Below are 12,500 nucleotides of genomic sequence, written 5' to 3'. Positions count from 1 at the left end.
ATTATATAGGACCTCTGCAAGTATTCGTATATATCCTATATATAGAGAAAAAAAAAAAAAAAAAGACAAAGAGCAAGAGATAAAAAGAAAGAGAAGACGTACATCTCTTCGGAACAAATTTTCACCACTCATAGATTACTCGTAACATCGTACGGAATAATGTTCCCATTAGATAAAACATTCTAACAAATGAATAGTGTAATTATTAAAATACGACAAAACATATACCTTATCTATATATATATTATATATATATATATATATATATATACGTATTTATATATGTATATATATATATATATATATTACGTGGGATTTGAATTTAGCGCGCTTGAAAACTTCGCACAATGTCCGTTCGTTATTTCGGTTTCTATAGAATCGAAATTAAATGGCCTTGACTAAGTAAGAACTATCTATAATCGTATTAACCTACGGATCTGGATCTACGTTATTATTTCTATAGCTGATACACTGGGCTAGCATCTCTGCACGACGTCGATAGCTACGATAAATTTAACTTCTACATCTCTCGCGAATGCTTTCGCGTTCGATGTACCATCGAATATAGTTCTTTAGAGAAAGACATTGAAGTGTTGATGCTTAAAAAAAAAAAAAAAGAAAAAAAAAAAAAAAAGAAAATTAAAGAAATTAATAGGTTAAATGTTTCACTTGAAACCTTCATTTCTCTTCTTTTTTTTCCTTTTTTTTTTTTTCTTTCTTTTTTTTTTCTTTTCTTTATTTTTCATACTCATCCTCAAAATTTGTCAGCTCGATTTATTTCGATCATTAAATCTTCATTCGCGTCTCCTTTAATATTTCCATAATAAGATATTATATTTTATTGATTATACTTTCGATCGATTTTAAATGAATTTAAAAGAAAAAATTTTTCGACAAAATAAAATCAATTTATATAAATATATATATATATATATATATATATATATATATATCGATTATTCCATATTTACTCACCAGATAAATTGTTTTCCATTTCGGACAATATCATTGACACCATCTAACGGAGTTCCGAGAAGTAAACTCGCTCGATGATTTTCAATCGATCGAGGATGTTGTTCTCTATGAAGTGTCGCCATCTATTTTGGATAATATTAATAACACAATTTATACATATATCTATAAATAAACATTTTATCTCGCGAACGATGAGACATATTATTATTATTATTATTATTATTATTATTATTATTATTATTATTATTATTTGATCGTTCAAATCGTTTCAATCATTATAATCGATATTAAATTTGATTTTAAAAAGAGAGAAACAAACAGAGAGAGAGAGAGAGAGAGAGAGAGAGAGAGAGAATTCTATAAAGATGTTCGTACGAATTTCTTCTCCATTTTTTTGTTTTTGCTTTTTTTTTATTTCCTCGTACGTTAATCAATCAATCAATCAATTATTCAATTACTTACTTAATTAATGAATTAATTGATTAACCAGAAAAAAAAATAGGATATTTTCTTTTCAAAAGGTATCATTATTATTTTGAAAATATAATAACAATGATACTATGATCGTCATACTATAATTATTCGTTCAGACGAGTATCATTAGTCTGACGTTACGGGTATCCTTCCGTTGTAAACATGAAAACACTTGCCAAAAGAAATTCTTGATCATTTATAAAAAGGAATTTACAACGTTAGTAAGCGGAACAAAGATTCCGTCGTCAAGATTTATTTATCTACGAAGGATTAGTAGAGAAAATGCTGAGGATTCGTCGTTAAATCCCGAACACGTTCATTTTCCTTGGCATCCATTATTTTTCTCTTTCTTTCTTTCTCATCGTACGTACATACACACACACACACACATACACACAGATATATATATATATATATATATATTAAATCATCAATAGAAAGACGGACTTTCTCCGTGAATCATTTCAAATGGAGACGGAACGTCTGACAATAATTATAATCTAAGTTTTAAATAAAATTTATTTATACGAGACAATATTTTTCTTTCTTTCTTTTCTTTTTTTTTTCTTTTTTTTTTCTTTTTTCTTTTTTTTCTATATAACACAACAAGCATATATGTGTGTGTATCTGTATGTGTACATGTGTATATGTGTGTGCGTGCGTGTTTGATAATTGATTTACAAATAATATTGCGTATAATAAATAATTGTCATCGAAAAAAAAAAAAGAAAAGAAAAAAGAGAAAAAGAACAAAAGAAAACAAGAATTGTTAACAAATAATTGTCTCATTATCATATCATTTTTAATATAAATGTTTAAGGGTCACGCAAGTGAATAATTTTTTAATGAAATCGTTTGATAGTTCTCGACGATGACTGACAGAAAAAAAGAAAAGAAAAGAAAAGAAAAGAAAAAAGAAATCATTTGTTTCATTAATTTCATTAATTTTATTAATAAAATAAATCATTAATTTTATTTAATTATAATCGATGTATTATCGTACGACATTATCTCCATTAAAAGAGATCACGTTCAATGTCGTGAGAAGGGATAAGGTGCGAGAGACGAGAGGGAATTTTCATCGATATTAAACCGGAGTATTGATATTTAAAAAAAAAAAAAGAAAAAAAAAAAAAAGAAAAGAAACTTTCTCATGACATTTAACTTCTATTGACATTTAAGAGGTCAGAGATATTATGGATCATAAGATAATAAATAAGCGTATACAAAGAGGGGATCTTTTTTCTTTTTTTATTTTATTTTATTTTATTTATTTATTTATTTCTTTTTTTTCTTTTTCTTTTTATTTTTTTCTAAATAAAAAATATTTCTCATTTAATACTTATTTAAAAGGAAACATTCGATATTACGTGAACTTATAAATATATTTATAATTAATTTATATTAACGAGACATTAATAATATGTATTATTAAATTAATATTATTTGTCAATATAATAAAATAAACATCTATCTATTTCATATATATATATATATATATATATATATATATATATATATATATATATATATATATATTTTTCGTTTTTGGGGCACATCACGAGTTTCGTTTAGGATCTTTCGTGTCCAGAGAATTTTCCACGGTTTCGCAACACGGCCTGGGTCAATGCAGAAGTTTTTAAACGAAGGGAGGAAGAGAGAGAGAGAGAGAGAGAGAGAGAGAGAGAGAGAGAGAGAGAGAGAGAGAGAGAGAGACAGAGACAGAGATATAAAGACTAGAGAGACAGAGAGAGAGAGAAAGAGAGAGAGAGAGAGAGAGAGAGAGACAGAGACAGAGATATAAAGACTAGAGAGACAGAGGCAGAGAGAGAGAGCGAGAGATAGAGAGAGACAGAGATATAAAGACTAGAGAGAGAGAGAGGGTAAGAGGAGAGAAAGGCCGACGAAAATTGGCGGTGGGCGTAGGAAATTAATGACACGTGTGCATCCTCGACGAAATCACGGAAGAGGAGAATGTACAATATTTAAGAGAGAGTCTGACATTTCGTAAAAAGAGAACAAGAATATTAAGAGAAAGAGATAGATAGAGAGAGAGGGAGAGAAAGAGAGAGAGAGAGAGAGAGAGACAAAAGAAAATCCGTCGGAAGTGTTTGCGCTAAACACTTGACGTACGAATTAGAAAGAAAAATAAAGAAGAAGAAAAAAAAAAAGCGAAAGAGAAAAAAAAAAAAGAAAAAGAACAAAGAAAAAAAGAAAAAAAATAAAGAAAATGCAAGCTTAAGAATGAACGTAATAAAGTGTATAAAGAGTTACGAAGAAAAAAATCGTAGGATGTAATTAAATGTCGTAGCAAAAAAAAAAAATAAATAAAAAAGAAAAGAAAAGAAAAGAAAAGTAAAGGAAAGAAACAAAAGAAAAGGAAAGTATAAAGCGTAAGGATAAACGTCAAATGAGATTATAACAATTCTATACCAGAAATAATTAATAACTAAAAGGATTGGATTAAAATAAATATATTAAAATAAATTTTAATATAAAGTATAAAATTATATTATGATTTAATCTCACGTTTAACTAATAATAAATTAACAGTAATTTATAATTATATATATATATATATATTTTTTATTTTTTTTTGATAGAGGACAAAAGAGATAGAGAGAAAGATAAGTAGATAGATAAATAGATATGTAAATAGATAGATAGATAGATAGATAGATAAATAGATAGATAGATAGATAGATAGATAGATAGATAGCAATATATAATGTAACAAGATGTAGTATAAATAAATATAGCGTAGTATATTAAGAGACGAATACATGTTATACGAGGATGGGAAGTAAAGGATAAAGTGCGAGTTACCGATCGCCAGCAGATCGTAAGATCTTTCCCTGAAGTCTTGCATAAACGGAAAGGGGCAACCGTTTCACGTGCCAAATATTATTTCTGCGTGTTCACAAACAAACGCGTATCTGATATTCGTCCTGTACGTCGGGCAATTCCAATTTTGTGGATTTGTGGAGAAATGGAGAACTTGGCTCTTCGGAACTTTGGAAGGATGGAACTGATGGGAGGAGGGAGGGGGAGGGGAGGGGGGGAAAGGGAGAGTGGAACGCCTTTTTCTTTTCCCTTTTTTTCTTTTTTTTTTTTTTCTTTTTTTTCGATTACATCCTCTAACCCATTATCGATTAATTAATCTTTTCACGAGCTTTCGTTACGTTCGTTTGAATTATTATTAAATTTTTTGAAGTAATAATAATAAAGAAAGAAAAAAAAAAAAACAAAAAAAAAAAAGAAAAAAAAAACAAAACGAAAGATCGTTTGTTCCTTTTAAAGAAGATTATCAAAAGTGAGATGATGAAGGAGGAAGAAGAAGACGGTACGATGAGGAAGATTATGAATTTTGTAATTTTCCAAAGAGATAAAATTCATTTTCGTTTCAATCGTTTCTTCTTCCTTTTCTTTTTGGTTTTTCCTTTTATCTTTTCTTTTTTTTTTTTTTTTTTTTTTTTTTTATTATTATTACTCCAAATCGTCTCAATAAAATACGCTCTTTCTACGATACAAAACGTCGTAGGTTGTCGTTGTGTTTCGTCGTTGGACCAACCAGCATGCCTCTCTCACTCTCTCTCTCTCTCTCTCTCTCTCTCTCTCTCTCTCTCTCTTTGTCTAAAATTTATTTTAAATAAACTCGGAGCTGACCAACGCGCGCTATCGCGAATTACGGCGCATTCGAACGAGGTCGGTGCATAAAGGCAAGATCTAAAATCGTGATGACGTAGCCGATGGTTAACTCCATCGTACGATAACGTTTCAACGACGACACAATAGTCGTCGTCCAATTGAATGGTACTACAATTCAAATATTTCTTTTTGGGAAAATATTGGCGTGGGCGTGGGGGAAAAAAAAAAAAAAAAAAAAAAAAAGAAAGAAAGAAAAATGAATAAAGAAACGAAAGAAAAAGGAAGGAAGAAAAAAAAATGAACGAACGAACGAACGAACGAACGAACGAACGAACGAACGAACGATAGTTAAAGCTCGTAAACTTTTTGAAAATTTCCAACTCGATCTGAGTGCACCTGCAACGTTTTGTACGTCACAATGACGTCAAAACAAACGCATCGTCGTCGTTACGTCGAGCAACGACTATGACGTTGGTTTTCTTAATGAAGAAAAAAGAAAAAAAAAAAAAAAAAAGAAAAGAAAAAAAAAAAGAGCGTAAAATTATCGTCCCAGAAATATTTTTCTCTTGGTCGCTTTGCTTTACCTTTTTCTTTTTTTTTTAATTTTCTTTTCCTTTTGTCTTTCCTCCCCTTTGTTTTCTTTTTCCTTTCCTATTTTCCTTTCTTTCTTGTTTCTCCTTTTTTTTTTTTTTTTTTTTTTGGTTCTTATCGACGATCGATAACTTAGAGACTATATTTATGAGGGAATAACATATTTTTTTTTTCTTTTTTTTTTTTTAAATTTACAAAGAATTTGCGATAAAATTTACGAAGAATTTGCGATAAAATTTACGAGGAATTTGCGAAAGAAAAAAAAAAAAAAAAAGAAAAAAGAAAAAAGAAAAGAAAAAAGACAACGAACGTTATTTTTTTTTTTTCTTCTTTTTCACAGAAATACACGATCGAGTAAAAGTATGCGTAAAACGTAAAAACAAAAAGAAAAAAAAAAAAAGAAAGAAAGAAAGAAAAGTAAAAAAATCAAAAAAAGAAAAATGAAAGTATTGTGACGATCGGCGCCAACAATTATGTTAATGTGGAAAATTTTAAATATCAAAATCGTATTAAAAATCAAATTGATCTTCTTTCGTCGAGACTTCCTTTCTTTTTTCTTTTTTCTTTTTTGTTTTTTTTTTTTTCTATACAAACTACTAAAACTACGAGCTAGTGGAAGTTTTTCACGGTTTACAAACGAAAAAAATAGGAAAGAGAAGAAAAAGAAAAGAAAAAAAACACAATAAATAAATAAATAAATAAATAAACAGATGAAACAAATTAGAAAAAGTCTGATAGATATTTAAAATCATTCGAAAAGAAAAAAAAAAATATATATATATATATATATATATATATTCGATCGACGTAACACTTTTTCTGTCTCGTTCTCATCTCCTATTAAAACTTCGACGACATTGCTTATCGGTCAACCTTGAATATATTGAATAAATCTATATATATATATACACCTACACACCAACACACATACGCACACACACACACACACACACATATATATACACATACACATATACGTATATGTAATAAATAAAATCTAATGAATGAAATCTTAGAATAGAAACGATCAATCGAATCTGGTTAACGTAAATATAAACTTTCTTAAAAAATTGATTTACAATCGATCCATCCGATTACCACGTTATATATATATATATATATATATATATATATATATATATATATATATATATATACGTATATATATATGTACTAAATTATATAGACACATAAGGCATGTTCTATGTATTTAGTAATGTTGTTAATGAAAAAGCACAACTCTCTAAAGGAGAGAAGAGAAACGTCTGGCGAGTCAGAGAGGCAAATCTTCTTCGTCATCTTCGCTGCTCTCGTACCGTCCTAATTATACATGTTTCTCCGTATTTCTGGAATATAGATGGGTGGAGGGGAAACAGAGAGAGAGAGAGAGAGAGAGAGAGAGAGAGAGAGAGAGAGAGACTCTTGAGAGAAAAGAGACACGAGGGAGCGCGAGAGAGAAGAGTACGAGTAACCGCGAAAAGCTCAGTCGCGCGTGGTCCACCTACAATCACGCATATAATTTAGTGTGTTCTCTATCTATTTATCTATTTATCTATTTACCTATCCATCTATCTATCTATCTGTCTATCTATCTAACTGTCCCATCCAGTTGTCTCATCTTTTTTTTGTTTTGTTTTGTTTTTTTTTTTTTTTTTTTTTTTTTTTTTTTTTTTTTTTATTTTGTTTTCGATCATCACTCTTATTTCTCTCTCCTATCTCATTATCATTGCCTATTAATTCCCTCTTACCCTTTTCTTTTCTTCCCCTCTCTTTCCTTTTTCTTTTTCCCTTAACCCCCTTCCCCGTCCCCCCCCCCCACCGCCACCGCCACCACCGCTTTGTTCTCTCACGCTTATCTCTTTTCTTTGTCTTCTTTCGTTTCTCCTTTTTCTTTTTTCTTTTTTTTCTTTTTTTTCTCTTTTTTCTTTTTTCTTTTCCCTATCCCACAAGAAACAATCCCTCGTAAAAATATCTCGTAACGATCGATACTTTTATTAATCGTTCGTAATTTTTCAAAGATATCATCATTATAATATTTTCTAATATCGATAATATTATTCCCCCTCCCCTTTGTTTTTTTTTCCGCCATTGTAATCATTTCAACAGAGCAATCGAATAAGAGTTATGGAATTAAAATGACATACGTACGCGAGGGCTATACACGAATTGAATAACTTTCGAAGGGTACTGCTTCGAAAGGTTCTGAAAAAAAAAAGAAAGAAAAAAAAAAAAAAAAAAGAAGAAAAAGGAAAGAAAAGAAAAGAAAAGAGAAAAAAATTCAGAAGAAAGAAGAAAAGGAAAAAGTGTAGTCTGTTTATTGTCAAGTGTGTAACGTCGTGAATTATTAACGCGGTGAATAGTATAGTGAACGTTTATCGGAAAAAAAAAAAGAAAAAGAAAAAGAAAAAGAAAAAGAAAAAAAGAAAAGAGTAAAAAAAAATCTGCTCCAAGAAACTAAAATCGGGGAAGAAAAGGCAAAAGGAAAGAAAAGAAGAAGAAGAAGAAGACGGGAAGGTTTGAGTGCGTTAAAATTAAATAAAAATAAAAGGGCTTTTAATTCGTGAAAAGCATCATGGCGACCACGGAGATATTCCAGGATTGGGATTCTCCCCATGAAAATATTTCATCGATGACCAGGACGACTACACGAAAAACTACTAAAACAACTAGACGTGAGGTGAGCTTACGAGTATTGAAATCGATCGATCGATCCATCGATTCGATTCATTGATCATTTATTGATCGATAAACAATAGAAATATAATCATACGAAAGTTTTATTGCGATAACAATGAAGAAAAATTATCCTCCGTCATCATACGATTTATTGTACGATTAGATATAAAAGAAAAAGAAAAATAATAATAATAATAATAATAATAATAATAATAATAATAATAATAATAATAATAATAATAATAATAATAATGTGACAATCGATAAAATAACTTAATAATATTAATTCAAATATATATATATATATATTATTTTTCAATTACCAACATATAAAGCGATATATCTTTAAATATATATATATATATATGTATGCATATAAAACCCTTCGTTGGAAGTTAAATATTCCTTGTCTATATGAGTGATAATCAAGAGTATGACAAATTTTATGCATTTTCGAGTACCGTTTTAACGACACATCACGTGACACTCGTAATACTGAAACGATTTAAGCTAATCAATTTCTCTCTCTCTCTCTCTCTCTCTCTCTCTCTCTCTCTCTCTCTCTCTCTCTCTCTTTCTAACCGATAAAGAAAAAAGAAAAACAAAAAAGAAAGAAAAACGAGACGTCACGAGGTAATCAAAAAAAAAAAAATAAAATAAAATAGAATAAAAGAGAAAGAAAGATGAGAAGAAAAAAAATCAAAGGAGATAATTCTAAGGTACGATGAAACTCGATCGAAATTATACGGATCGATCTTACAAGGAACGTTTTTAGAAATTCGAGATAGCCCTCTGCATTTATAGGCCCGTTGCCAGGACCCAAGGCCGATTTGCTTTTCCAACTTAAAGCGTGATAAACAGCCATGAAAATCGTAAACTTACGCGGATGAATAATCGCAGGAAAGAGAGAGAGAGAGAGAGAGAGAGAGGGAGAGGGAGAGAGAGACAGTAAATATATTTTGTACTTACACATATTCTCGTTCCATATCGGTATATGCCAAGAAAACGTTCCTAATCTTTCTCCCCTCTACTTTCATTCTTTTCTTACTTTGAATTCATCCAATTCATAGAGATTAGAATTCATTCTTAAATTCTTTTTCTATTTTTCTCTTTCTTTTTGTTTTTTTTTCTTTTTTTTTCATTGTTTGTTTTGTTTCTCCATAACATAATCTTTCGTCGATTCTTATCATACAGTCTCTGTATCTATCTCTGTCTTTGTCTCTCGCTCTTTATCTGTCTCTTTCTCTCTCTTTCGTGATTCATCTTCCTGTGAGAGAAGTATTTTCGTTCTATAGAGATATAAGAGAGAATCGAGTCTCGTTGAAAGACGCCTAACTTTAAAATGATCTATTATGTTATATTATATATATATATATATATATATATGTGTGTGTGTGTGTTTGTGTACATGTATGTGTAAATGTTGTATATACTTGATTCCGACTTTTAACGTGAACGAAATAATAATTTTATATAATATGAAATACGAAAAATTCTTTTCTACTGATCGATTCTTGATATTAATGAGAAAAAAATTTCATTATTACTTGTAAAATTTTATTTACATTTAATCAATTCATTATCTCAATCACGAATTTGATATGTATTTTAACGATATGACATAATAAGTAACATTGAATAGAATATTCGTTCAATTCGTTCGTAATATTTATAAAATCAATCGATCGACAAAATACTCGTTCGTATTAGTCGAAGAAAATTTAGGGATGGAAAACGAAAAAAAAAGAAAAAAACAAAATGACGAAGTAATCCGGATTTTTTTCTTTGCAAAGGTGCGTTCGATATGATCGCATATATACAATTTTTTTTTTGTTTTCTTCTTTTTTTTTTTTTTTTTTGTTCCTACAATCATCGAACGAGACAATGAGAATCTGAGGAGAAAAGACAAGAGAAAAGAAAAAGAAAACGAAAATAATGATAATAATAAATGAAAAGAAATGAAAAAAAAAAGAAAGCAAGAATGAAGAAAGAAGAAAGAAGGAAAGAGAGAGAGAGAGAGAGAGAGAGAGAGAGGCAAAAAAAAATAGAACGTCCTGTTCTATTAATATAAAGAGAGCAATACGTGCGTCAGATTTTGAAGAATTTACGAGTACGTCCTGTGTGTCGGTTAACGTCCGTGTTCGTTTCCTTTCTCGATTTTGATTTGAGAAACGATGAACGTACGAGAATGATGTTTTCGATAATGAAATTTTGCGTATATCCGCATATATAAATACATACATACATACATACGTACATACATACATATATATATATATATGTGTGTATGTATATATGATATGATAGTTACGTTTACAATTCAAAATTTTCTTTATGACTAAACGAATCTGATAATTTATATTTCCTTCTGTACGAATGAGAAGCGATATACAGAGTGTCATCGTTATAACCTCATCAATAAAATAAGTAAAGCTATTGCGACGAGGAGTGGTGAATGGGGGTGGATGGAGGGGTGAGAGTGGTGGCTAAAGCTTTCACTCTCCGTTCCAAAAAGAACATTGCCATATATAATATATTCGTACGGATTTCTCTTGGCATATGAAATGACATCTAAACACCTGTCGTCTATTTCTTTTCTCTCTTGTCGTTTCTAATCCTTTTCTTGCTAAACGATTAAACCGTATTTAATAATTCTCCTCCCTTTCTATTTTTCAAATATAATACATATATATATATATATATATATATATATATATATATGGGTGTGTATGTTTGTATATGACTACAATGTCGCTTTAAATTTTCATTTTGAAAGATTTAATAGTTCTATTTATCTATATCATTTAAACGTATACGTATTACGTGTACACGTATAGTTTACGTATATATATATATATATATGTATATGAATCATTTAACGTTAAAATTAAATTTCTAGTCGGATATGTATTTATTTTGTAAAATTGACGAAATAATTCCACAGAATATATTAACCTTATTTACGATCTTTCAAAGAATTTAAATCGATATTCTCGAAGGCCAATTCAATTTCGTTTTTATTTACATTATCCCTCCACCCGCCCCCCATCACCGCCCCACCCCACCATCGCCCTGTCCCATTACCACTGTCATTCTGCCCGAAAAATTGTAATACCTGTTAACTCATTCACTGACTGACTTACTTACTTACTTACTTACTTACTTACTTACTTACTTACTTACTTAGTTAGTTACTTACGTCTTGTAAAGTTTTCAACGTTGATTTAGAAAAGAACAAAGATCATACACGTGCATCACTAAATTAATTCTAAACACGTTAGATTCTTCTTTCGAGAAACGTTTGCTCGTAGGCGTTTAGGAGAGATTTGTTCTTGAAATTCCAATGTTTCCCTGGGCCCGCAAGCTGCATCGCGAAATATTTCGTCTCGGCCTTCCTCAGAGATCATTTCTAACATGCTCCGGAGAAACTTTATTTTCGACGAAATATTTCTCGCGGATATAGAAGAGAAAGAGAGAGAGAGAGAGAGAGAGAGAGAGAGAGAGAGAGAGAGAGAGAGAGAGAAAGTGAGCTTTAGACTTTGGTGAAAAAGTTGATGATAAAGCAAATTTCAGTATACGAGAAAATAGTAGCTTCTCAACGTATTTCTTGATCTTAAAAAAACAAAAAGCAAAAAAAAAAAAGAAAAACAAAAAATAAGAAAAAGGAAAAAGAATTCAAATCCCAGGAGAAAAAGATTTTCGCCATTTTCGAGCTAAAAAATAAACGTACATTTAAACATATATATATATATATATATATATATATATATATATATAAATTATAAGAAATGTTTATAACTTTCGTATATTAAAAATCAAATTAATTTATATACATATAAATACAAGATAGATGTACAATGTTGTCTCAATCATAATTACTTAAGTACTCATCATAAAAACTAATTAAACTATTTTTCTCTCTCTCTCTCTCTCTCTCTCTCTCTCTTTCTTTATCTATCTATCTATCTATTCGTTTCTCTTTCTCTGTAAGTTAAATATAAAAATATCTTAGGTAATATTAACTCGAAGATATTGTATATATATATATATATCCAATGAAGAATATGAATCGATAGCAAATAGCTATCGACTACTAATACTATCGTCGATCGAAACGACTCTAGGAATATCCGTAG

General features: G+C 29.6%; 1 protein-coding gene across 6 annotated transcripts in view; it reads left to right on the top strand.

Moving 5' to 3' along the window:
- LOC124431829 (tropomodulin) overlaps positions 1 to 12,500 on the top strand; it is a 68,043-nt gene that overhangs the window by 15,419 nt on the left and 40,124 nt on the right. Inside the window, exons 1-2 of one of the 6 annotated variants that reach the window (XM_046980165.1) lie at positions 7,153 to 7,211; positions 7,795 to 8,365. The exons of the other annotated variants lie outside the window; for them this stretch is intronic. Coding sequence (XP_046836121.1) covers positions 8,261 to 8,365 — 105 coding nt within the window. The 5' untranslated portion in view covers positions 7,153 to 7,211; positions 7,795 to 8,260. Of the gene's footprint in view, positions 1 to 7,152; positions 7,212 to 7,794; positions 8,366 to 12,500 lie in introns of those variants that run through there. 6 annotated transcript variants of the gene reach the window in all.

Source organism: Vespa crabro, chromosome 22 (genome assembly GCF_910589235.1).
Source record: "Vespa crabro chromosome 22, iyVesCrab1.2, whole genome shotgun sequence".
NCBI lineage: Eukaryota > Metazoa > Arthropoda > Insecta > Hymenoptera > Vespidae > Vespa > Vespa crabro.
The sequence above is the reverse complement of the archived record's forward strand: the minus strand, read 5'-3'. Positions and strand labels throughout refer to the sequence as shown.